The sequence below is a fragment of the Pteropus medius genome, unplaced genomic scaffold, assembly GCF_902729225.1.
Source record: "Pteropus medius unplaced genomic scaffold, Ma_sr-lr_union100, whole genome shotgun sequence".
In the NCBI taxonomy this organism is placed as follows: domain Eukaryota; kingdom Metazoa; phylum Chordata; class Mammalia; order Chiroptera; family Pteropodidae; genus Pteropus; species Pteropus medius.
The window spans coordinates 573,169-597,419 of NW_024352000.1; the positions used below are offsets into that span (position 1 = coordinate 573,169).

The following is a 24,251-nucleotide window of genomic DNA, read 5'->3' on the forward strand; positions in this document are numbered from 1 at the left end:
GAAGTAGACGCCGCGCCTGCGCCGCGGACGCCCATCTGCGCCTGCGCGCGCGGGAGGCGGCGCCGCGCTCGGCATGGGGGAGCCGGAGGCTGCGCCCGAGCAGATCCGTTTGAAGTGTATCCGTAAGGAAGGCTTCTTCACGGTGCCTCCAGAGCACAGGGTGCGATGCGGAGAGTCGCTCGGCGGGGGGGCCCGCAACGCTCCGGGGCCTTCGGTGTCGCGCCGAGCGCCGAGGTTTCCGGCGGGAGCGGGCGGGAACGACAGTCCCAGGATCCGTAGCGCCCCCGCGGTGGCCCCAGGCGTGCGGGGCCCGGGGTCGTGGTCGCCGCCCGCCCGGCCCGGGAAGAGCGGGCCCCGTGCTCCAACACGGGCATCTCACAGTGTCGCGCCCGGGACGGGCTTTGCAGGCTGACCCGGGAGCACGTTGTGCGAAGGCGGCTTCCCGCTGGAAGCCTTGGAGGCGGGGTCTCCCGCTGGGCTTTAAATGGGTCGGGCTGGGCCCCACCTGAGACCCGGCAGCTTCTGTTTGTGCCTTGCTCTGTGCGGGCCTCTGCCTGCGCCCCTGTCCTTTAAGGCCTCTCAGTGATTGTGGCAGGTACCGTTTGCAAAGATGCAAGCGGAGCTTAGAAGCGTTGAGTGGTTTTACCAAGGTAGACCGCTGGCAGCGGGGCAGCTTTGCATCCTGGTGGCAGCGATGTGGTAACTACTTGATGCTGCTCTGAAAAGGCAAGTCACGTATCCAGTAAGGATCACTGACTGACTGGCTGAGTGCACGCCAGGAGCCACCCTTGAGCCACCCGCTGACCATCGTCCATCACTCAGGCAGCAGGTGCTTGCTCCTTTTGCAGCGCAGTGCAGCGCGTGCTGGGAACCGTGCTCTCGGAGGGGAGTTAAGATGTACTCCCCTTAACTCTTATTAGTTAAGTGTAGAGTGCCCAGTATAGGTGCTGCAGGACAGAGCTACCAGCATTTCGGAGAAAGAATTGTTTTCACCCCTGGGGCCAGGAAGAAATTGTGGAAGGGGTGGCATTTCTGCTGCGCCAGGAAGCGCGACTAGGATTCGGGCACGCAGAAATAATGAGGCATGGCACGCCGGCTGTAGAGAGGGAGCAGCAGGAGCAGAATCACAGAGGATGTGAGAAGGGGGATTAGGTGCGAAAAGAGGTTGAGACGAGATCACAAGGGCTTCGTCCAAGGCCAGGTGATTCTGACTCTGTTCCTCGGGTGTCGGACAGAGAACTAAAACAGTGCCGTAAGTACAGAACTTTAATTCTCTCTCCCCTAACACCCCGGAGAGAGGCAGCCATTTTCCACATGGTGGGCCAGGCTCCCAAGTTGTGTGTCTTGTTGCTCATCCAAGTCTCAGCCGGCCTCAGGTGGGTAGGAACCAGCTCCCTTTGATCAGGAAGTCACGCTTGTCTCTTCCACTCACATTCCATTGGCCAGACTTTAGTCTCATGGTCATACCCAGCTGCAGGGAAGGCTAGGAAATAGGGTCCCAACCACGTGGCTACACACCACTGGGCAGTGTTTCGTAACTTGAAGTAATGTCCAAATGTTGGGGACAGTTGGTCTCTGCCATAGAAACATTTCCACTGCGTTTGGTGGACACCGGATGAAGATCTTCAAGTTTTTCCATCTGCAGAGTATAATTTAGACAAGTGCTGTTCGGTAGTCCATTAGTGATGACGGAACCGTTCCGAGCACGTGGAACCCTTGATCACTCCACACACGGCTAGTGCAGCTGACGAAATGAGCTTTTTACTTTTGAACTAATTTTAACCATACTTGGCGTATGGTTACTTTTTTAGACAGCGTACATCTGGGCCATGGGGTTGGAAGGGAGTCAGCTAGGCTACCTTTGATAATACCTTCAAAGTGGCTGACCCAGTTTCATCGTCTCCATTTTCTCCTCTGAAAAGCCCAGGCGTGTGGTAACTTTTCTGTTTGGTAAGCAGGGCGCGAGTGGGCTCCTCAGTACAAATGAAGTGCGAGGTGTTCATCCTGAGTTTTGTTAGCTGCCACATCCCCGCTCCGCCCCCACGCCTCTCTTTCAGCTGGGCCGGTGCCGAAGTGTGAAGGAGTTTGAGAAGCTGAACCGCATCGGGGAAGGCACCTATGGCATTGTGTGTGAGTGGCCCACGTGGGAGGCCGGGGGCTCGGCAGAGTCCCGTCGTAGCTGTGCCAGGGCTGGAGGGAGGTCAGCACCGCCGCTCCACAGCCGGGCAAAAGCCCGTACCCGTGATTACCTGTCTGAACAACGGAGCATCAGATGGCTGACGTGTAGCCTTGAGTGGCCGCAGCTGTCACAGCAGTCAGGTGCAGCGTCTGCGCTCCCGCTGCTAAGTGTTCGGAATCTGCACAAGTCAGCTCAATGCTTTGGGGAGCCATCTTTGCACAAAACAAGGGTCCTTTTTCCTACACAAAGTACCTCATATGCCGTTAGAACGTGGTGACAGCACACAGCAGCGATCCGCATCCCGACTCTAAGAGAGACTCACAGGGAGCTTGTTCAGCCGGGCTCCCGGTACCCAGCCCAGAGGAGCACTCCACGGGGGCATGTGTCTAGGGGGCCCAAGCGTCACCACTGTGCAGTTGCCAAGAAAGAGGGAGGGAACCCCCCGATTTTAGGAAGAGGCTGGGGCGCGGCATGAGGCCGCGTGCCGGCTCCGAGTCCGTCACAGAGGTTCCCCCTGCAGACCGGGCCCGGGACACCCAGACGGACGAGATCGTGGCGCTGAAGAAAGTGCGCATGGACAAGGAGAAGGACGGTGAGCGGGGCAGGGGCGCTGGGCCCCGCGAGCCCGTGGGAGGGTGCGGCCGACAGGGCTCCCGTGGGACGGGCCCCTCGGTACCGGGAGCACGCCGGCTCCGAGAACGTCCGCGTGGCGCTCCACGCGCTCTGGGCTTCGGCTCCCCGAGCCCCGTGCAGTTCCTGCGTGTGGCGGCTGCCCCACCTTCTGTCTCAGCTCACCCCCGCCACGGGCCTTCCCCACTCGAGTCCTGGCCAGTGGCCTCTGTGTGCCCCATGCCGCCCCTGCTCACCACCCCACACCTCCCTGGCGGCCTGCGCGCACAGAGCTCTGCGTGCTCACGGCTGGCCCGCTGAGCACAGTGGTCCCTGCAGAGCTGCAGCCTGGCATGTGGCGACGGAAGGGGGTTAAAGGTGCCTGTTGGGACGGCCTCAGTTCTCCGGAGGTTGCGGGCAGAGCCCGGACCATCATAGGGTTGGGCGTTGCTGAGGCCTGACGTGGGCAGGTGGGAGGCTCGCCGCAGGTGGCTGGCTACAGGGGTCCATGTGTTCCGGGGTGAGGATCACTGAGCTGTCAGTGGTCCCGTCTGCAGGGAGGCTTGCTGAGGCCATGTCTGGTTGCAGGAGTCCCCATCAGCAGCCTTCGAGAGATCACGCTGCTCCTGCGCCTTCGCCACCCCAATATCGTGGAGCTGAAGGAGGTGGTCGTGGGGAACCACCTGGAGAGGTGAGCAGTCTGCTGGCCCTGCACACTTGGCCCTGCTGAGCTCACTGCTGGGTGCGGGGAGGTGTGGTGTGGCATGTGTCCTCCCCGTTATTCTTCTAGCATATTCCTGGTGATGGGTTACTGTGAGCAAGACCTGGCCAGCCTTCTGGAGAACATGCCGACGCCCTTCTCAGAGGCCCAGGTGCGGGGGCGGGGGGGGCGCGGAGCTTCATGGGCCCTCATTTAGCACTTTTGCACCAAACCGGACTCGCCCTGAGTGCCCCACCCTCTGTGTAGGTCAAGTGCATTGTGCTGCAGGTGCTCCGGGGTCTCCAGTACCTACACCAGAACTTCATCATCCACAGGTGGGCCGGGCTCTGGATGGGGCGGGGCCTCGGGACATTTACACTGGGCCATGGCATGGGAGAAGGGTGACCGCCAGGACTAACTGGCTTCCAGCGCGTCACTGCCCAGTCCCCACTAGAGGAGCAGGAACAGGAGCGACACAGCCTCGGTGTGGGGGGCTCTCACTGCTCCTTGGGGAATCCAGCACCAAACAGTGCCTGCCTTCTCGTCGGAGCTGATGCTGAATGTAGTCAAGGCTCTGAGAAGTCCCGCAGTGGAGGGCCTTCCTGGAGTCTGCGACATGTGCCAGGAGAGGCCAAGACTGGGGATCAGGGGGTGGAGTGGAGGATCCTCCAGGCTGAGAGCTGGACTGCCCTGAGTGGCCTGCACAGCCCTGGGTGGGGAGCGTGGGCGAGGCTGGCAGGCAGAGCTGGCTGGGAACCCGGCTCTGCCTCGTCCTCAGACTCGCCGCTGGCACTGCTCCCAGCTGCCCAGCGCCTCGTACTGCCCGCTCTCGTTTTTAGAGATTCCAACAGGAGCCGCTGTGTGGGGAAGTGTTCTGAGTGTCATTGTGATGGTGACAACCTGACTACCCCAGGGAGCTCACTCTTTGGAACCACTCATGTCTCTTTCACAGGGACCTGAAGGTCTCCAACTTGCTCATGACCGACAAGGGCTGTGTAAAGACAGGTGGGTGTGGGGTGCTGGCTCTGAGGTCGGTGTCTCTGTGCGTGTCACCTTGTGGGGCTGGGGGGCAGGTCTGTCTGTATAAACACCCTGCAGGCTAAGAGCTGTTGTCCCCATACGGTGACTTGTTAGCCCTTGCTGGTGACACTCTCCCTTTGTCTCTCTGTCACAGCGGATTTCGGCCTGGCCCGGGCCTATGGCATCCCAGTGAAGCCAATGACTCCCAAGGTAGTCACTCTGTGGTGAGTCCTTGGGGACTGAGAGAGCATAGTGGAGGGAAGTTCGGGATGTCATGCTGAAGCTGCAGAGGACCTTGCGGGTGGGGAAGGGCTCCAGCAGAGCAGGGCTGTCACAGGGGAAGGGCCACAGCAAGGCTGGTGGCACAGAGGACCTGCTTCATCCAGTTGGGTCGCTGCCCTGCCCAAGCCACCAGAGCCCAGCCTGGCTCTGAGCCGCCTCGGTCACTCTCGACTGACTGGCACGGCGCTTCACAGAGCTTTCTGGAGTGACTTCTCGCTGCGTTTGCAAAAGGCAGAGCAGGGGCGTGGGTCAGGGCAGGACGTTGGAGTCAGAGGCTGTCTGCCACAAGACACTCAGCACCATCTCTGGAACCACTGGCACTCGGTTAGCACTGAGGATTTGGTGGTGTCTGCCACACCTGGGACACTGCATAACACCAGAGCCACTCAGCGACAGCAGCTGTCACCGCGTACCATGTTGTGAGAGCTTTACAGGAAGCGGCGGTCGCGTCGGTATTAGCAGCCCCGTCTCCCAGGCTGGCGCAGGTCCCCCGTGCGTGCCCTGTGGGCTCCAGCCAGAGCAGAGGAACTGCCGGACACAAGGTGGTGTGCTTCCGTTGGCAGGTACCGAGCCCCAGAACTGCTGCTGGGCACTGCCACGCAGACCACCAGCATCGACATGTGGTGAGGAGTGGGGGCCGCTGTCAGGCCTCGGGAAGGTCAGGGGAGGGCAGGTCAAGTGGGAGCAGGTAGGGACGGGAGTGGGGCTGGGGTCTTTGACCGCTCCCAGCTCCCAGGAGGTGGGCCTAAGCCTGGGATCCCGTTCACGGACTCCTGGCGCTGAGGTCCACAGAAGGCAGGCCCTGCCCTCATGGTCACCCAGACAGGCTGGGACCCAGTCCCATGGCCAGTCCGCTGTGACCTCTGACCCTAGCCCATGGGAGCCCGTGCGCTCTCTGCGGGTCCCGTCCCGCAGTGCAGAAGGTGAGAGCCTGCTCACCCACAGGGCCATGGGCTGCGTCCTGGCTGAGCTGCTGGCCCACAAGCCCCTCCTCCCCGGCACTTCGGAGATCCACCAGGTGGACCTGATCGTGCAGCTGCTGGGGACGCCCAGCGAGAACATCTGGCCGGTACGTGCCCACCCGCGCCCGGCCACCGGCGCCCTGCCCTCCTGCGGCTGCGGCTTCAGCTCTCGCCCCGCCCCACCCCGCAGGGCTTCTCCCAGCTGCCGCTTGTTGGCCAGTACAGCCTGAGGAAGCAGCCGTACAACAACCTGAAGCACCGCTTCCCGTGGCTGTCGGAGGCCGGCCTGCGCCTGCTGCACCTGCTCTTCATGTATGACCCGAAGAAAAGGTGCTGGCCTGTCCTCTGGGGGCGCCTGCCGCCGGGACCCATCGCGGGTGTCTCAGAACAGGCCATGCTGCCATCAGAACGGCCCACCTGATACATGGCCTCAGCCCACCCAGGTCATGCAGCCTGTTCTGAGGCTCCTGCTGGTCCCTGGGCCCCAGATCCCTTCTGTCTTTGGGGAATTGGGAGCAGGGGCTCCAAGCCTCAGGGAGGCCGGGGGCCATGTTGACGGCGTGGGGGGCCCTCTGTTCCAGGGCAACGGCCGGGGACTGCCTGGAGAGCTCCTACTTCAAGGAGAAACCCCTGCGTGAGTGCCCGGCCCCTCAGCACAGCTCGGCGGGGCTGCTGGCCAGGGTGGGGGTCAGGACGGAGCCTCACGGAGCCCTGAGCCCGAGGCTTGTCATGGCTCCCAGTGCAGGGCCGTCGGGTGGGCCGTGGGCCCTGGGCAGGCCGGGGCTGGGTGCTGACCATACACACCCTCTGAGGGTCACGGGAGGGGAGCAGGGGGAGGCCCCAGGGGTTCAGACACCCCAGTGCTGACAGCCCCTCCCCACAGCCTGCGAGCCGGAGCTCATGCCCACCTTCCCCCACCATCGGAATAAGCGGGCTGCCCCGGCCACGTCCGAGAGCCAGAGCAAGCGCTGCAGGCCCTGAAGGCTTCCGGGACCCGGCTCGTCCCTTGTCTGGGACTGACCACGCTGCGTCCTGCCATTTCTGCCCATCGCTGCCCTGGAACAGCAGGGTGTGGGTGTGGGGTGACAGCTGGGTACACTCGGAAGGGCCTGGATACTTGAGGCTGCTCCGTCCCAGGCTGTGGTAGCCATGCTAGGTCCCGTCCGGTGCCACACTCGCTGAAATATGCAGACCACTCATGGCTATTCGTGTCCTTGGTTGGCCACCAAGGTCTTTCTGGGGCAGGGAGAGCCTGTGGTGACTCCCTCGGCAGGGCTGGCAGGACCCAAGGTGAGGAGCGGTGTAGGGTACAGCCAGCCTGGCTGGGCTGGGGTATGGTTCGTGCTGATAGGAACTCAGAGATAAAAGCTTTCTTGACACATGCGATGGGTTCAGTGTCTTTTAATGTACTATGGGGTTCTGTCCTATGACGTGTGCTGGGAAGGACAGATGGGATGGACAGATGAGGGCAGGACTCTGGTGAGGAGAGGCAGCACAGGGATGGCACCTGCCCTGGGCCGAGGCAGGCAGACCCGCTCCAGTCTGCGAGCTAGTAGTTCCTAGGACTCCGCCTACCCCAGGGAGGAGAGGCTGCTCCCGCCTGCCTTGGCCTTGGCAATCCGCCTTAGTGGTGGCTGTTGAGAGCCCGGCCAGGCCTTTCCCATTGGACCTGGGGTGGGAAGCCTGTAAGACTGTGCCCCACACCTTCCAAAGCCAGCACATTAGGGAGCAGAGCAGGGAGGGTACTGGGGTGCTGGTTGCCCAGAGTGGGGTGATAGCCTGCCCAGACTGTCAGCACCTGCCTTCTGCTGCCTGTTCTCTGGGGTGCTTGGACACCTTACTGGTCTCCATCCATGGACTGACCCAGCCTCCCTGCAGTTGCGACCAGGGCATGTGGCCCAGCCTTGAGCGGGTACTCATTCAGTGCTGGCCTGTGACCCTCCCAGGGAGGGGCCATGTCTCCACAGCCAGGTCAGCCATGCCTGGCAGGGCCCTCAGATTGGACCCCATGGAACTCAGGGCTCGGTGTCAACTCTGTTTGGACACGTGGACGGAGATAGCAAGTCCCAAGTCACAACCTGCAGGGTGCAGGTCAAGAGCTATAAGCTGAGTGTTGGGCTCTTACAGTGGGGTGGGGGAAGGGGTGAGGGGATGAGGGTCCATCACCGGGACAGGTTCTGGTGATGACAGATGCAGGTTAGACCTGTCCACCCAGCATGTTCGGGCTTGGGTCTGTGTCTGGGTGCTCAAGTTGGGCGCTCCCCACAGAAGGCCAGACCTTGTCTCCTGCTTGGGAGCCGGGGCTGTCTCCCCATCCTGGGCAGCAGTGGCCCAGGCCTGAGGACGAACGAGGTCCCGAGAAGCACCACAGAGACGGACTCTGGAAAGCCTTTGGCCAGGGCCTGGCTGGGCCTAAGGCCGGGCCCCGGGGCTGTCGTACAGCAGGGTGTCCACCTGTGCACGCTGCAGCCATAGGCGCCGCTGGGTGTCGCTGAGAAATGCACGCAACACGTGGCCCAGACGGCAGGCAGGCAGGGTGGCACAGTGGGCGGCGTGCAGCTGGCGACATGTGTCGCAGCAGAGGGTGGGCAGGGCGCCAGGGGCCAGGCAGCTGTGCGCCTGGTAGCTGGCGGGCTCGGGGATGGGCCCATGCACATGCTGGGGGCCGGCCCGCCCAGGGCTCCTGGGGGCTTTGGGAGTGGCCAGGTCCCCTGGCTGATTCGGCAGCTCTCGGCACAGCGAGACGAAGGAGAAAGGCTCGGGCTCCAGCTCTCCCTCCAGGGCCCCATAGGGAGGACTACTGGCTTGCTGCGACACCTCAGCCTCCTCCAGGGGCTCCCAGGTTTCGCCCCCAGCACCCCACAGTTTGGCACTCTGCTCCCAGAGCAGAGGCTGCGAGGCCAGCTCCGAGGATGGCGAGCCTGGGCCGGGAGAAGGCCCTCCATACAGGCTGGCCTCTTCCGAGCCCTCGTCCTCCTGCAGGGCCCGGTACAGGTCCAGCTGGGCCCGGTACACAGCTGGGGAGCCCCGCAGGGGCAGGGGTGGCGGCTCCTCTCCACGGGCCAGCCGCTGCTGCAGCCACGCCACACAGGAGGCCACATCCGCACTGGCCCGCCGTGCCTGCAGCAGCTCCTCGGCCGGCAGCACGCTGGTGCCCAGTTGTGCCAGTACCTCACCCAGGATCTCGCACTCCAGTCGCAGGGCGAAGCAGCCCAGGGCCACCTGCACCAGCTGGCAGGCTGGGGGTGGAGCGGTCACCGTGAGGCGGTGGTTGTCCCTGGGCACGTAGCCCATCTTCTGGAAGCTCTGGATGAGAAGGTCCTCCGAGAGGGCACCCTTCAGCACGTGCACATAGCCCCCTGAGAAGGTCTGCAAGGGAGGGACCGGGTCAGCAGCAGCCTGGACCTGAGGCCCGAGCTGGGCTGAGCTTCAGGGGCCACCACCCTCACTCCGGATGGCAACGTGGTGCCACGTGACCAGACATTCTTGGCTGTTCTGACACTCCCTCCAGGGAACTTTTTAAAAACAAGAGCTCAGGGCACCCCCAGACACTCAGCTCACAGACTGGGCCAGCCCTGGCATCACAGTTCCAAACCGAAGACTGGCTCGGCCCGGTCCCCACACCTTCCCGCACCCAGAGCTTTGCTGCTCGTTTCCGAGGTGCCTGCTGAGTTCGGTGTGCAGTCACCCACTCAGGTGCCGTATGCCGCTGCTCCTCTGACAGGTAGCCTCCTGGACACATTGCCCTGAGCTCTGCTTTCCAGGTACTGTTCCAGAGAGCTTTCCCCACAAAGGCTTGCCACTCCCTCCAGCTGCGTGCCATCCTACAGCAGCATGGTGACCACTGTCACGTGCGGCTGGCTGAGAACTCTGGAATAATGGGCCAGTGCTTTCCAGACGGCAGTGACGGGGCCTGGCAGGGTGAGCAGCGTGGCTCTGGGACTGTGACCATTCCCCTGCTGCAGCGTCCGACAGTGCGCCGCCCCCCACAACAGACCTAGAACTGCACAACCCTCGTGTCCACTGGGCAACTGAGGAAATGGGTCCAGAGAGAACAGGCAACTTGCCCCAAGCCACACAGCCAGGAGGGGGCAGAACCAGACCCCATCCAGGCCTGCCCACCCTGGAAGCCCAGGGGTGCCCCAGAGGCAGGCCTGCATCCTGCTTCCAGACTCCCCCGGGGTGGCTCTGTGCCACACACCCCCCCCCACACTCTATTGCCTGAATGGATGAATGAAAGCCCAGAACCAGCAGGTGTCCTCAGGAGCAGGGGCTCCAGAGCTCCTTCCCCAGAGAGGCTGCTGCTGCCATGGCAACCGGTGGAGGCAGCTCGCCCACAGTGCCCACTGACATCATCACCTTCCTACTGCTAGTCAGCTCAGCACCTGGCGACCTGCCCGCCCCCTGCTGGCCCACAGCTCACCTAGAGGAGCCAGGCTAGCCCTGGGCACAGCTCTACCCGGGATGGGGGGTAAACTAGGTTGGAGCCTAGCCTGGCCCTCCAACCCCTACCTGCTTCATAGGGGAACACTCACCTGGTGTCCTTCTCTATAAATGGCATCAGCCTGCATCCTGAAGGGATTAGAGTGACCATAAAATCGCGAGCCTGTCCTATGATTTTCATGGCAACTGGAGCTACCAAGCCACTTTGGGGAGGGCAGTGATGCAAGCTTTAAGGGGAAGGACCCCCCAGGAAGCAGGCCCCTGGGGATGTGTGGCCTCCACCCACCCCATGTTCTCAGCCCTGGGAGTGCCCAGAGGGAACTCGGCCCAAAGCTACCCCGACACACACAAGACCCCTCAGCGCGTTCTGAGCCCGGAAACCCACGGGGCTGAGGACACCTGAACCCCCAACCCCGAGGCCTGGGCAGGGAGTCCTACCTTGATGGTGGTGAACTCTTTCCTCCAGGGCAACAGGTACAGGTGCACGGCGGCCAGCTCCAGCAGCTCGAAGGCTCGGGCCAGGCCGCGTAGCGCGGGGGCCAAGTCGGCGCGGCCCCACAGGCCGTCGGTGAGCAGCGCCAGCGCGTCGTCCTGCAGCGCCCCATGCAGGTCGAAGTCTTCCACCAGGATCTGCCAGAGCACGGCGCGCAGCGACGCGTCCCCGCACACGCCCGCGCGGCCGCGCCGCAGCTCGCGCTCCAAGCACAGGCGGTAGTCCTCGGACAGCGAGCTGCTGCCCATCCTGGCGGGCAGGGGTAGAGTTTTAGGAACAGAGACCCCTCCCCGCCAGCTGTGTGTCCCCAGAGCTCTCGCCCAGCACCCACAGGTCTCCCTCCAGCCTGGCGGCTCTGTCCTCGCCCGCTGAATGGCCCCGGGTATCTACAGCAGCCCACTTTCCTGGAAACACGCCCCGCCAGCTGATGTCCCCCATCCCGAACTCAGACCCGTCGACCACCATATCGTTCTGTGGGCCCCGCAGGCGAACCCACTACCTGTCTGTCCCCAGCGGTCGCCAAGCGCCCGCCGCTCTGCTCCGGCCTCTCCCCAAGCAGGGCGCTTCCGCCCGGAGCTGGCTCCGCCCATCGGCTTCGGCCGTGACGCTTGGGGCGGGGCTTGCTCCAGGCACCGCTCCCTCGGCCAACACGGGCGGGGTGGGGCCTGCCAGGGGCGTGGCCGTAAGGCTCCCAGGGGACAGGGCAGGCCCGGGGGCGTGGCCGCGCGAGTTCCCGCGGAGCGAGGCGAGGCCTCACGGCGGCTCCGAAGAACCTCGGCGGCCCCGCCCCGCCGAGCACCTGCGCGACGCACCTGTACGGCCACCTGTTACTGCGTCGCCCGTCTCCCCACGGTGCCTTTCACGGCGAATCCCCACAGCGGGCGCAAAATAAAGGTTTGTTCCAGCAGCTCCTCCCACAGAGCCGGCCCTGAGGCTCAGAGCGACCGCGCCCCGCTGTCTCCTGCCACGCGCTGGGGAGCGCCAGGGGTCTACTGGGAGCCGGGACGCGGGGCGGAGCCCCCCGTGTTACCTAATGGGGATTCCCCAGAAAAGAGTGGGGAGGAGGCATCTTCTGGAAGGCTCCGCCTCCTGGTCTCCTGTGGCTGTCAGCCGTCGGCCCCTGAGAGCACCGTTTGGGGGCCGAGGTGCGATGAAGGCGCGTTCTTGTCCAGTGTGCAGGATTGTGCGTGGACGTGCACCCTCCGTTGCGTGTGCAGGGTCGTAAGTGCATGCTCCTGTGCCTCGCGCCTGCGCGCCTGCGCTCCTGCTGTCAGTAGGCATCCGTTCCCGCTGCTGTGTGTTATCAACGCTCCTGACTCGGGAAGCATGGCTCTTCCTCCGAGTGAGGCTGGAACCTCGGTGGGGCTTCACACCTGTCTCCACCCACAGAATGGAAGTGACCCTGTGTGCTTCCCAGGTTAAGTCATAAAAACTTGTTATCTTGAGAGGCTCTCTTTTGGAACCCAGCCACCACGTTGTGAGGAAGTCAGCCGCCACACGGAGAGGCCTTGTGCTGGCTGAATAATGTGCCCCAAATTCATGTCCGCCTGGGAGCTGGGGACATAGGGTCTTGGAAGAAGGGTCTTTGCAGTTGTGATCATGTTAGGATGAAGTCATATTGGATTAGGGTGGGCCCTATATTCAATGTGACTGGTGCCTTACAAGAAGAGGGAGGTTTAGACACAGCTACATAGGGGAGAAGGGATATGGTGACCAAGGCCGAGACTGGGGTGATGCAGCTACAAGCCAAGGATTACGGGAGCCATCAGAAGCTGGACAAGGCAAGGAAGCGATCTCCCCAAGACGAGGGAGCACAGCCCCGTCGACACTTCGATTTCTGACTCTGTCATGCAGAATTCGGAGTACATTTCTGTTGTTTTAAGCCACCCAGTTTGTGGTATTTTGTTACAGCAGCCACAGGAAACTGATGCAGGCCTCACATAGTTGTTCTAACAGCCCTGAGGCGCCAGCTGACAAGCATCCACTGCAAACATGTGGGCAGACATCCAGATGATTACAACTCCTGGACATTGGGCCACCCCAACCTGGAAGCTGACCTAGCTGATGCCGGGCTGGGGAGCAGGGAGTAGAGACAAGCTGTCCCCACTGCACCCTGTCCAAATGTTAGATTCATGAGCAGAGTAAATAACTGTCATGTGTTTGGGCGGCTTGTTACGCAGCATTGGATGGCTGGGACCAACACAGTACGTGCCCCTACCCACTCTCCTGAGGACAGATGCCACATTGCTCTAATTCATCTGTGTACACGACCTTGGGCTACAACCAGGAGCAGAGTTGCTGGGTCAGAGGGCCCATCAGTACTGCACTTGGCCCAAGACTGCAGCTGGCCGAGTTTGCTGACCTGTCCATGCCACCCTGTGCCTGTGGCCCCATCTCACACAGTATGCTGGGCAATGTCCAGCTGTCTCATTTCGCCAGTCCATTGCATACAGAGTTCTACCTTGTTACTGTTGTAATTTGTATTTCTTGATTCTTTATGACTTCCTATGCTGATTATTTTATTTCCGCCTCTGTGGGTGGTCTGCTCATAGCCTTTGTTCTTTCTTTACTTGGGGCACCTACATTTTTGCTGCTGCTTTGTGGGATTTCCAGTGTGATGAATCGATCACTCCTCTCTATTTAAAGGAGGAGCCATAGGCTCAGAGAGGCTAAGAACTGACCCAAGATCACACAGCAAGAAGCAGCCTGAGCACAAGCCTGACTGACCACAGTGAACACAGCAGGATGCCAAGGAGACAACCCTCAGAATGCTTGCCCCCCCCCACCACGTGGTCCCTGGCACAAAGCCAAAAGGTGCCCCCACTACCAGGCTTAGCTCGAGGCGTACCTTCACCCCCACCTGCTGGGTGCTAGGGGCTTTAAAATCCCAGCCTTGACAGGTCAATGCCGGGCCTGGAGCAGACACTCCCCCGTCGCAAGGCTGAGATTCATGTCCAGGACGGGGGACTTGGAACTCCACATTTACAGGAGCAGAGGCAGAATGGAGGACCAAGGGCAGGGCCATGGCCTTCCTCTGGAGAGGGTGGAGGAGAGGAGACAAGGGGACTGAAAGCTTCGAGGGACCCAGGGACTGAAAGCTTCGAGGGCAGGTTAAGAGAGTGGGTGCTGGCCTATCCCTGGGGTGCTGGTGGGCAGGGGATGCTAGCCCACAAAGGGTCCTGATAGGACAGTGGCCCCAGGGACAGCTCCAGGCTCAGGTCCTGCCCAGGGGTGACCTCTGACCCGAGACCGTGCTGTCTCTGGCGGTGCAGGCCCAGGGCAGCCCCAGCCCCACACAGAGGTGAGCCTCAGCTGTCTCTGGGAGTCTGCTTTTTGCTGGTCAGCAGAGGGGTGGCTGTGCTGCCTAGGCCTGCGCCTGGCCAGGGAGTGGGGACTCAGCAAGCTTCGTGGAGTGAGACATCAGTGACCTCTTTATTTTCAGCCAGGTTAGTGACTTCCGGGGGCACAGAGTCAGAACAGGCAGGCACTGACCCTCCGGGAGGACCCAGGAGGGGTATCTGATGCCACTGTCGAGGGCGGAGGTGTGGCTCCGAGCCCCCAGATATGGGTGGGTGCCCCAGAAACACCTGGGCTTCCAAGGGAGCGTGGGGTGGTCGATACCCAATAAATAAGCAGCACAGCTTCAAACCCCTGGGCCTCAGGGCAGGAGGCTGACAGGGACTGGCTCGGGGAGCTCTCACTGTCCCAGGTGATGGAGTGCGAGACACCAGGCCTGCCCTCAGCCAGGTCCATACCCCCGCCCTGCCCAGGGGAGCCCTGCACGAGGCCTCTCAGAGGCTGGGGACAGAGAGAGGCCTGGGTCCTGGGAGCTGATGCAGCTGAGCCCCAGCCTATCAGGAGCAGAGGGCCTTCCCTGAGCCCCAGGGACCGGTGTCGGGTGAGGGTGGGGGCGAAAGCTGTGGAGCCGCCACTGCAGCTGGTCCCGATCTCTGCTGCGTACCCAGGGCACCCCGGGGGAGCAGCTCCACGTAGCTCAGGGCACTCTGCAGCGAGGTCAGGCAGTAGCCCTCCTCCCCGATCAAATACCTGTGGGGAGGTGGCGCCTGTCACCAGGAGGGTGGGGACATGAGGAGGGCCTGGCATTCTGGAAGGGGTAGCTGCCCTTGGGAGGCAGGACCTGGCCGCTGAAGTCCCAGGGGGCCCGTCAGGGAGGCTCGGTGGAGGGGAAGCCCAGGCCCCGGGCAGACACTGCTCAGCACTCGGCGCCCCAGCCCGGGCTGTGTGCCACAGGGAGAGGGACTGTGGACCCCCAACAGGCGGACTTCCAATTGGGGGTACGTGGCCGGCTCCCCGGAGGGCTCCTACCCCTCGTGGATGAACTCCTCCAGGGCAGCGCACTCCGATACCAGCTGGGGGAGCCCGCTCCTCAGCACCACGAACGACAGGATGGGCAGCAGGTCGTCGGCGCCGCTGCGAGACAGGGCACAGCTGCCAGCAGGCTCAGGCCAGCAGTGCTGCTCGAGCCCCAAAGCCCACGGCCCCCGCTCAGCCCCCTGCATCCGTCCACACAGAGCACTCAGCAGCAGCCAGGCTAGTCCTGGACAGGGGCCCTGTGCTGCAGAGGCCAGGGCTGCACCCAAGGGTGGTGGAGCCTCAGCAGCTTGCCTGAGCCTGGGGGACACAACGATGGCGGGGATGGCCTGTGGCCCGGGCAGCCTGCTCACTCCTAAGACCGGGTGTCACTCAGCTCAGCACACTTGGCACCCAGACCCTCTGTGAGAAGTGTCTGAGTGAGCTGACGGGACCTGAGGCCCCAGGCCAGTGGGCTCTGGGAGAGCCTCGGGACAAACTAGGCCCGAGTCTGACGCGGGAGGCCTCACACCGAGCTCCAGCTCGTGGCCTTGCCCCTGTTTCCAGGAGCCGTACACCTGCAGGGACACAGACTGGGGCCCCAAGGGAGGAGTCAGCGAAGGGCTGTGGCCAGACCAGGAAGTGCTTTCGGTCCTGGAAGTGTTCAGTCCTGCTACCCACAGCTGCCCCCGCCCCCGGGAGCCCAGCAGTACATTGGTGAAGGGACCGCTGGGAGCTGGGCTGGATGTCCCCAGGCTGGACCCCCAGCCCGGCCCTGCAGCTGAGGCCCGGCACCCTGGCCCTGCAGGTGGGGGTGACATCTGTCTTCCTCTTCTTGGGTGGAGCCCCTCCCTGCTAACCTCGCACTCTGCTCTGACTGCTACCCGGCCGTCACCTGCAGGCCCTGGGGGTGGGGAGGGTGCCACAGCCCACCCGCCTGGCTGCCATGACAGGTGCCTTCAGGATGGCCCTGGTCCCTGGAATAGAGTGGCAGTGGGAGGGGCCCCTGCAGGTGCTGAGGGAACAGCAGGTGTGCAGGCCACAGGCAGGTCCAGGTGAGACTGAGGCAGGACCAGACACCAGAGCCCCGGGCTGCGGAACCTGGTGGGGAAGACCCCAGCCCACCTCAGGAGTGTGAGGCAGGCACAAGGCAGGAAGCCCAGGGCTGGGGGCCCAGTGAAGGGAGTGGGCTCATCACGGGGCTGAGGCTGCTCCCCCACGTGTGCATCTGAGGGACCAAGCCTGTGATCCAGGACAAGCAACCTCCAATTTTATCAGGTCAGCCAGGGATCCCGCATCTGAGCCCCGAGGAGGGGGGTGTGCTGTTTTTGGGGCCTAGAGCCCAGGGACCTGGGGGGCAAAACCGTGTCCTGGTGCTCAGGGCAGTGGGGGAGGGTTCCCTCTCCCTTAGGCCTGTGAAGGCAGCCCCCCCAGACCGTGCACTCAGGGGACTCACATGGCGGCAGTGCCGGGCTGTGGCTCGGCCTCAGGCGCAGGCTCGTGGGCGCGGTAGTAACCCTCCGCACAGGCGCAGATAGCCCGCAGGGCACGCACTGCAGCACAGAAGCCGGGTGTGGGGGGAGGTGCAGGGCAGTCCAACCCCGGCACCCTGGCGTGGGGGGTGACCCCTCCCGGGGAGTCACTCTCACGTCCCATCTGACAGGAGAAGGACCTGCATCCCACAGACAAGGAGCACGGGCTCCATGTCGCCCTCTGGGACAGGATGCGCCTTGTCTGAGCACGTCCCCTCGCCCTCCTCCCAAGCTCCGGTGCTCACCGATGCACTCCAGCTTCTTCTGGGGGCAGCTCTCCAGAACCAGCAGCCCCAGCTCCTGCGCTGCAGCCCAGTACGGGTAAGTGCCTGTCCCCGCGGCCTCAGGGCCCTGCGGCAGCAGCTTGCTGGGGATGCCGATGGCTGCTGGGGGCGCCTTCCCGTACAGCTCCATGCTCCTGCTCAGGGCGGCCTCCTGGGGGCGGTGCACACTCCTGGGGCAGGGAGAGGCCAGGCTCAGCTGCCTGAGCGACACTGCCCCCAGGACAGAAGCAGGGCCGGGGAAAGCTGGCCATGCCGAGTCACGGCAGGGTGGATATGGCACCACACGCAAACTAGAAACACTTGAGGATGACCTCAGAGTCAAGCACCAGGTGGGAGTAGTCACAGTGTGCCCCAGGGACGAAGAAGGGGGTCATCACGCATATGGGGACGGCACCTGTAGAGGGCCAGCAGCAGGGGCCACAGCGGGGAGAAGAAGGGCTCCTCGATGCAGGCTAGGCAGCGGTCCTTGGAGACGGCTGAGTTCAGGCCCTCGAAAGCCAGGAGCATCAGCGACAGCAGCCTGTCTGCCGGGAGCAGAGCCGGCACAGTGGCCTGTGGGGCCGGCTGGCAGCCCATGGAGGTCACCCCCAGCCATCCTGGGGTGCCCAGATATCCCCCCTCACATCCCCTCTGGTCCTCCCGAAGCCATCTGTGTGGGCAGGGCCACAGCGCCCTGGTTCAGTGGGGAGGGGGCTGTCTGGGTGCCCCCCTCTTGCACTCCTGTGGCCCTAGGTCAGAGCAGGCAGTCCGGGCACTCCCCCAGGTGCTCACGGGTCCACGCCCAGCTCCCCTGAGCGGCCCACTAAGGGGCCCAGGGAGAAGAGCAGAGAACGGGCTCTTTCTGAAAAAGGTTCACACTCCAAACCACGGGAACACGCAGAAATTTCAGAGGCACATTCAAAGACGAGACATCTCAGGCTCAGAGAGACAGGGCTGGCCCGGGGAGGAGGGGGACCTGCCGGGGGAGATGCAGGGACCTGCCCAGGGAGGAGGGGGCCCGCTCAGGCCCCTTGGAGAGTCAGGGCCCACGGAGAGCACTGAGGCCCAGCTGCTGGGCCTCCTGTGCTGGTTCCTGGCAAACCCGGACGCCTTCCTCCTTGGAAGGGACCTGGAAGTCACCTGCCACCCTGAGCCCCAAGGAAACCCTTAGGAAATCTACACACTATTCTCAGAATGGAAAAGCCAGGGAATGAGCCCATGGTCACCACCAGGCTGCACACATCTGACATTGCTTGGTTTGGAAGGACAGTGAGTCCCACCTGATGAGAGAGCCAGGACCATCGGCCACCAGAGGCCCTGACAGCAGACCTCTCCCCAAACGCAAGACTGCAGTGGACATGGCTGCGTCTCTTGCAGCCCAGTGAGAAGGCAGCCAGGGGTGGAGGGAGGTCTGGGCCGCAGCCAGCCCAGCTGCTCCCAGGGGCCAAGTCTGCCTGGCTGCTGAGCAGGGTGTTTAGCCAGAGGGTGGAGGGTAGGCGCCTTGGGCCAGGGACGCCTGGCTGCCATGCGGAGCAAGGATGTTCCTTTGGCCACCCCAGCGTGGGCCCATCCACCCCCTGGCCTCACCGATGGCATTGTGTATGTCCTTCACTGTGCTCCTGAGCTGCTCCAGCAATGGCTCCTTCAGCCCTGGCGTTGTAGGCTCAGGCAGACCCCCAGGGCCCCGGCCCCACCTCTCAGAAGTAGCCAAGAACTGTTCCAGGTCTTCGAAGGAGCTGTCCTTGCCCACTAGAGGTGATGGAGGCCCCTTAGGGCTGCTGTCCGCCCCTCTCTCTAGGGGCCCGGGGGGATGGGGGGGGGGGTCGGCAGGAGGTCCGTCCAGGGGCCGTGGGCCCACTGGGGGGCACAGCATGCAATAGAGGCTCTGTGAGGGCCTCAGCCGCCGGCTCCCAGGGGCCAGCAGCCCATCGGCGTCGGGGGGTAGGGAGCAGCAGCCCGGGGCGGAGGCAGCAGCAGCGCCCCTGCTCACGATGGGGTACAGCGCCTGGTACACCGCACACTGGAGCCTCTTCAGGAGCTGCGTGACGGGGTGCTCGGGGACGCTGCAGCCGGAGGGAAGACAGGCGTGTGTCACTGGCAGCCGAGGGGCTGCAGTCCCAGCGCTGCCGCTGGCCTGGGGGCTGAGAAAGCTGGCCCCTGCCCACATCCACCCGGCCAGGGAAGTGACCCTATGCTGTTTCCTCCAGCGAAGGTGGCAGTAAGGTCTGACCCAGCCTCTCTGCAGGCAGAGCCCAGCCAGTGACTACCCTGAGCAAAGTGGGCGGGCCCAGGGCCACAGGCCGGGCACCACCAGCCCCCGGACCTCCTCATTATAATCCTTTCAGCCACAACTAGGGGTGGGGGCCTGAGGCCCTGGTACCTGAGCAGATGGGACACTAAGCTGGTCACCAGCGATAGGTCCCCAGGGCTCCTCTTGAGCTTGGCCCTCCAGTGCTTCGGCCAGTCCTGCAGGGCAGGAGACCTTGGAGAAGAGCTCGGCAGGACCCCCACGGTGGGACGCCCCCTGCCAAGGCTGCACCCCAGGAGACCAGGCCTGCTGTTGACACCCAGCCTTGGGGGGAGGGAAGACCCCACGCCAGCAGGCCTACAGGAACCCCCCCACCCCGCACCCCCCACCGCCGGCCGGGAATGGGAGCCAGCAGTGACCCTGATCCTGGCCCCCCACCCCGCCACAGCCCTGCTGCTGCACCTGGCCCCGCAGACTCACGTGGTCCTGCTCGTACTCTAGGATGGCTGCGTAGAGTGCCCGCTGCTCCCGTTCCTCTGGGGTCAGAGCGGCCTGACTGCAGAACCTCCTGGAGAGGAAGCACGGGGCTGCCGGCTGCAGGCTGCAGGGGCGGGGACCCCCACCCGTCCTGGGCTGCCCAGTGCCCAGGACCAACGGGAGGGCGCGCACCTGTCAGCAGCCTCCTGGAGCCGCAGGCGGCGCTCCTCTTTCTTCCTGAGCAGCTGGGAAGGCAGAGTTAAGGCCGCCGCGGACCTGGCGCGGGGAAGGGGCGCTGCGCTCGTGCGCTGAGCAGGGGCCATCCCATCGCCGCACGGAACACAGGGGCAGGGGCGGTCAGGGGTTCTGCCTCGGCCCTCGGGGGGGTATGGTCTAGACCAGTGGGAGGAGATGGCAGGGCTGGAGGGCGGGCGCCCACTCACGGAGGGAGGCAAGTCCTAGGCAACTTGACTTGAAGGGCGGAGAGGCGTTCTCCCGGCGGGGTGGCGGTGGGTGACAGGACCGGCTTTGCAAAGGAAGGGGCTGTGCAGAAGCCAGTCCCCAGGGGCATGCCTCTCCCAAAGCTGGGAGATTGTCCCCACACCCCAACCCTGTCATCTTTACTCCCCCCAAGCCCTTCTCTCTCAGCTCAAGGCCACGTTCTGAACTTCCCCCTCTGGACACCCAGGATGAGTGGACGGATGGGAAGGATACTGTGTCCTCCCGGGCCTTGGCGATCACCAGGTTCTCCATCATCTGCCGCTGCAGGGACAGGGTCTAGGAAAGGAAGGCAGGAGTGAGGCCGGCCGCCTTCCCCACCCGCTCAGCCTCCCGCTTCCCACTCACCAGCGATGTCTTCTGCATGGCCTGGCTGGGGTCCAGACGGGCCATCCGGGCCTCATACGCAGCCTTCAGCTTCTGATTCTGCAGGGAGGCCTCCTCCAGAGGTGTCAGCTCCCTGGAAATGGGTACAAGCTGCTGTCCAGGCTCCGGGAAGCCCAGCAACACTCTGGTGACCTGCGGACCTTTCCTGACCCAGCCGTGAGACCGGAAAGTGAGGAGGTGGAGATGGGGTCAGGCAGGAAATGTAAGGAAGGGAGGTGGTTGGGGCAGACTGGAGATCACTGAACTTGAACTGTGAGTGTGCTGTTGCCAGGACTCCAGACTTTGCAAGGAGGCTGAACCTTTATGTAAATCGGTCATGTGTTTGACAACGTGAATCTCTTTAAAGGCACTTCGTGAGCCAAACAGGTTAGCTTACCACCCATGAAGGAGAAAACCATGTCTACCAACAGTCACCCCCACCAAAGTTATGTCCCTCGTCTCCCTGTTCTGATGGGTGAGAGTGGGAACGTTTGTCGTGGGGTGGAATTTCCGTGCCTGCCCTGCCCCCAAGCCGCTAATGCAGAAGTGGGGGCCTGAAACCTGAGCAGCAGTGGCCCAGGAGGAGTTGGGCCTCCTTGTTCGTCCCATCTGGGCTGCTTGCTGTGTGTCTTGATGTCCCCATCAGTTCTAGAAAACTGTTATCTCCTAACATAGTGCCCCACTGTTTTCTTCCTCCTATTTTTCTGGACCTCCAATAATCTTATGTTAGACTTTCCATCTCTCCTCCAAATCATCCCTTTTTGTGAGTCATTCTGGGTACCTTTTGACTTCTTATCCAGATCGCTAATTCTCTTCAGCTATGACTACTCTGCTGTTACTTGTCTGTTCACTTTGTGCACGTGTGGATCTTTCTGGAGGATATACAGTTGACCACTGAACAACACTGAAATGCGCGGGTCCACTTATACACGGGTTTTATTTAAAATTAAAAATTTACTTAAAATCCACATATACCCGCGCAGTTCAAACCCGTGTTAAGGGTCAACTGTATTTTCGATCTGCTGCTGAGAATCACGTATGCAGAGGGCCATCTTAAGTCATACTTGGATTTTCAACTGCATGGGTGGCCAGTGCCCCTAACCTCCAGTCATCAACGGTCAACTGTAATTAGTTGTTGCTGTTTCCAATTAGTTTTTAAAAATAATTTTAATATATTTTTCATTTTCTACTTGATTCTGTATTTGCTAAGCTAGACTTTATAGTTCTCTGCTCCCTGCAGGTATTTTCAAGCTTGCTTTGTGGTTTTCTAAATAAGGAGAGCACTTTGATAACGTGTCTGGTAACTGTCTGCAAACTCTGTAGGTCTCTCTCTGCTGTCAACCCTTCATAGTTTCTCGTGCTTGGTTATCTTTGACTGTGCCACTTATTTTATGAAAGTTGAAGGTGCTTTTCTCCAAAGATGATTTGCATTTATTTCTTCCAGGCACAGGGAATTTCCACTCTAGGTGCCCATTTTAACCAAATTCACCATGGTTCATGCTCTTTGTCTGGCCTCCGAGCCCAGACTCAGCCCACCTCCCGTCTGCCTGTCTTACTTCTTGGAGCTTTTCGACTCGACCGCCTGAAGCCTCTGGAAGACCTCGGGTGGCAGAAATGGGAGGAGCTTCCCCCCTTCGTCGGAGTACACCCGGCGGTGTCGGCTGGCAGGTGAGGGGACAGGGGCAGCCACAAGCACGGCTGGCTTCAGGCATGCTTTTCCTGCAAGACATACAGAGCCAGGGGTCAGCACGGGGCCCCACATTCCACAGAGGAGAACCGGACTTGGGGGGATGCCCTAGAAAAACCTCCTGCTGGAGACGCACCAAGTTTGGCAGCTGTCGATTGGGCTCTCTCCAGACACTGCTCTGCCAGCTTCAGCATCTTCAGGGTGTCCTGGGGTACAGTTTCCTCAGCTTCTGGGGAGCAAGGGACAAGAGGACTCAATCACTAATCAGATTCTAGGTGAGATTAAAATAAGGGCAAGTTCACCCCTCCGAACCACTGACCCGTGGGCCACCCCACCCCCTCCTCACCTCGGACCTTGGTGACCCCACGCTCTGTTGGGGATGTTGCCCTCATCCCTGACCTTTGTTTGGCTTACTCCTCCCTGGGCTAGGGTCCAACATCTGGTCTCTGGTCATGTCCTGCCCCATCTCCATCCCCTTATGGAACCTGTCCCTTCACACTACGATAGTTTATGCTTACTGAGTGCCCACCCATTCAGCTTCTGCTCATGACCAAGTGGGTAGGACATAGGACACCCCCAGGCCTGGGACCACCAAGGGCGAAGGTGTCCAAAATCTGCCCAGCATGGGAATAGCGGTGAGACTGAGAGCTGTACCTTCGGGGGTTTCCGCTTCTCCCAGCAGCACCTGAGAGATGTAGTGGACGCTCCTCAGGTATTCAGTGTATGCCTCCTGCACCAGGGAAGAGAAATGGCTCAGGCCCGTAGAGGCGAACGATGCCATCACGCCTGCCTGGTGCCCTCGTGGGAAACACAGGAACAGTGGTGTCTGCGTGCTTCTGAGACACACCGGAGACAGCTCGCTGGTCTAATCAGTGATGTTCTACCTGGGGCGCAGATAGTGTCCCACTTCTCCAGCTGGGCACCCATCCCCGCTCCCACTGCCTCTCCCTCCGTCACAGGAAAGAACCGATTCTCACGCAGAGGGCCGGGAAGGAGCTCTGACAGTTGCTGTCATTTTTCACTCTATGCAACAACTTTCCTTCTTGGGTAACTCAGAGGTTGTTCATTCAGTGATTTAAAAAAAAAGTCCTGGGAGGTTAATGAGGAAGTGGTGTTGCAAATCTTAGAATCACTTTCTGGCTTAGGTTCTGGGAAGTCCGTTTCCTGAACTCCAGGTTAAGTACCGCCTGGGCACGCAGGAGTCTAGAACAGGAGAATATTGCGTTTAAAAGGTGTGGGCGTTCTGCTCCGGGCTCCCGACAGAGCCCATGGCATCTGGAACCACAGGCTAGTGTTTATTGTTTGTTTCCTTGCATCCCAGCTCTCAAATTACTCATCTTTAAGTCTACACCTCAGAGACAAGGATAAAGTGGATTTCGGAAAGAATTTCTGACTTGCGGGGGCACCTGCTCCCCCAGAAAAGCAGCTTGAGAAAAGCCGTGGAGGAGGGCCAGGACGCTTTTTCTAGGCTCACGCAGCCTTATCTTCAACTCAGGCAGCCCTGTGTGGCTCGGCCGGCTCTTCCACCTGCTGCAACCCTGTAATTAACACCCATCTGGGTACACGGCGCACCCCTCCCCCGCCGCCACTGCCTTCCCAGTCAGCTCTGAGGGGTCTGGACAGGCACCGCAGAACCAACCACAGTTAACCTTCGCTGGATTCCGTCCCTCGTGGGAATCTGATTAAACCTACAGTGTTTGCCCAGAACAATTCACATGCACATGGAACTGCTGGACAGTTATATCTGGAGGGCTGCTTCGCAGACGCTATTGTATCCCCGGGACAAATAGAACCGCGGCTCCAGTTCCCAACTCGCTTAACAGCTGGGAAAACCGAGGGCAAGTGAGGGCTGGGAGCTGTCCAAGGTCACGGTCGGCGCCCGCGCCCGCCCCCCGCAGCCGCCGGAGGGGTCCCGGCCGGCGCCCACCGAGGCCCCGCCCTCGCCCACGCCCACCCGGCCGGCCCCGTCCTGTCGCGGGCCGGCCCCGCCTCGCCCCGCCTCGCCTCTCCTCACCCGGGGCCGGTCGCCGGTGTCCAGCTCGATGGCCCCGTTGGCTAGCTTCATGGCGCACTGCAGCGGCCTCGCCGCGCCGTCCCCGGCCGCAGCGGCCATGGCGCCGGGCGGGGGAGTCGGCGGCGGCGGCCGAGGGGCGGGGCGGGCGGCCGGGACGCCGGAACGGA

The 24,251-nt window shown here is 62.1% G+C and overlaps 3 protein-coding genes and 1 long non-coding RNA gene across 14 annotated transcripts; 2 read left to right on the top strand and 2 right to left on the bottom strand.

The window, feature by feature from the left end:
- Window positions 1-2: 2 nt before the first annotated feature.
- On the top strand, window positions 3-7,133 carry CDK10 (cyclin dependent kinase 10). Of its 8 annotated transcripts, none has more exons than XM_039846553.1 (13): window positions 3-160; window positions 2,058-2,130; window positions 2,700-2,771; window positions 3,377-3,479; window positions 3,579-3,660; window positions 3,756-3,823; window positions 4,441-4,493; window positions 4,663-4,732; window positions 5,354-5,413; window positions 5,736-5,859; window positions 5,943-6,082; window positions 6,334-6,386; window positions 6,636-7,133. In XM_039846553.1, the coding sequence occupies exons 1-13, from the start codon at window positions 74-76 to the stop codon at window positions 6,731-6,733; spliced, it is 1,083 nt and encodes a 360-aa protein (XP_039702487.1). In that variant the 5' UTR covers window positions 3-73; the 3' UTR covers window positions 6,734-7,133. The 8 variants fall into 8 exon arrangements, 7 of the variants coding, with proteins under 7 accessions (XP_039702487.1, XP_039702488.1, XP_039702489.1 ...); XM_039846554.1 differs by having other exon boundaries at window positions 5,943-6,064; XM_039846556.1 differs by having other exon boundaries at window positions 30-160; window positions 1,959-2,130.
- Window positions 7,134-7,138: 5 nt separating this feature from the next.
- SPATA2L (spermatogenesis associated 2 like) lies at window positions 7,139-11,263 on the bottom strand. Of its 2 annotated transcripts, none has more exons than XM_039846552.1 (3): window positions 11,188-11,263; window positions 10,634-10,937; window positions 7,139-9,121 (listed from the first exon to the last, which is right to left on the bottom strand). In XM_039846552.1, exons 2-3 carry the CDS (start codon window positions 10,934-10,936, stop codon window positions 8,165-8,167), a joined length of 1,260 nt encoding a protein of 419 aa, XP_039702486.1. In that variant the 5' UTR covers window position 10,937; window positions 11,188-11,263; the 3' UTR covers window positions 7,139-8,164. The 2 variants fall into 2 exon arrangements, with proteins under 2 accessions (XP_039702486.1, XP_039702485.1); XM_039846551.1 differs by lacking the exon at window positions 11,188-11,263 and adding an exon at window positions 11,140-11,181.
- A 141-nt stretch (window positions 11,264-11,404) lies between these two features.
- LOC120589150 (uncharacterized) lies at window positions 11,405-13,156 on the top strand. The gene is made up of 2 exons (XR_005649406.1): window positions 11,405-11,582; window positions 12,600-13,156. It is a non-coding gene; the product is annotated as an uncharacterized LOC120589150 (long non-coding RNA).
- Window positions 13,157-14,096: 940 nt separating this feature from the next.
- VPS9D1 (VPS9 domain containing 1) lies at window positions 14,097-24,245 on the bottom strand. 3 transcript variants are annotated; one of them, XM_039846543.1, is made up of 15 exons: window positions 24,085-24,245; window positions 22,725-22,800; window positions 22,207-22,296; window positions 21,940-22,102; window positions 20,366-20,477; window positions 20,234-20,296; window positions 19,712-19,764; window positions 19,523-19,610; window positions 19,175-19,260; window positions 18,382-18,857; window positions 17,210-17,339; window positions 16,777-16,985; window positions 16,456-16,552; window positions 15,015-15,119; window positions 14,097-14,735 (listed from the first exon to the last, which is right to left on the bottom strand). In XM_039846543.1, exons 1-15 carry the CDS (start codon window positions 24,181-24,183, stop codon window positions 14,543-14,545), a joined length of 2,040 nt encoding a protein of 679 aa, XP_039702477.1. In that variant the 5' UTR covers window positions 24,184-24,245; the 3' UTR covers window positions 14,097-14,542. The 3 variants fall into 3 exon arrangements, with proteins under 3 accessions (XP_039702477.1, XP_039702476.1, XP_039702478.1); XM_039846542.1 differs by having other exon boundaries at window positions 22,207-22,299; window positions 24,085-24,243; XM_039846544.1 differs by lacking the exon at window positions 24,085-24,245 and having other exon boundaries at window positions 14,543-14,735; window positions 19,505-19,610; window positions 22,207-22,299; window positions 22,725-23,041.
- Window positions 24,246-24,251: the final 6 nt, after the last annotated feature.

What these genes read in the sequence shown, in the direction of transcription:
- CDK10 (XM_039846553.1), top strand. Translation starts at nt 74, where the DNA reads ATGGGGGAGCCGGAGGCTGCGCCCGAGCAGATCCGTTTGAAGTGTATC. An exon ending in GTGGGGAACCACCTGGAGAG is followed by an intron (nt 3,480 to 3,578) that starts GTGAGCAGTCTG and finishes TTATTCTTCTAG; the next exon opens with CATATTCCTGGTGATGGGTT. An exon ending in CCCAAGGTAGTCACTCTGTG is followed by an intron (nt 4,733 to 5,353) that starts GTGAGTCCTTGG and finishes TTCCGTTGGCAG; the next exon opens with GTACCGAGCCCCAGAACTGC.
- SPATA2L (XM_039846551.1), bottom strand. An exon ending in AAGAGTTCACCACCATCAAG is followed by an intron (nt 9,122 to 10,633) that starts GTAGGACTCCCT and finishes CCTCCCTTGCAG; the next exon opens with ACCTTCTCAGGGGGCTATGT.
- VPS9D1 (XM_039846542.1), bottom strand. Translation starts at nt 24,183, where the DNA reads ATGGCCGCTGCGGCCGGGGACGGCGCGGCGAGGCCGCTGCAGTGCGCC. An exon ending in ACACCGGCGACCGGCCCCGG is followed by an intron (nt 22,801 to 24,084) that starts GTGAGGAGAGGC and finishes TCCCTGGTGCAG; the next exon opens with GAGGCATACACTGAATACCT. An exon ending in CCAAGGCCCGGGAGGACACA is followed by an intron (nt 19,765 to 20,233) that starts GTATCCTTCCCA and finishes CTGCCTTCCCAG; the next exon opens with CTGCTCAGGAAGAAAGAGGA.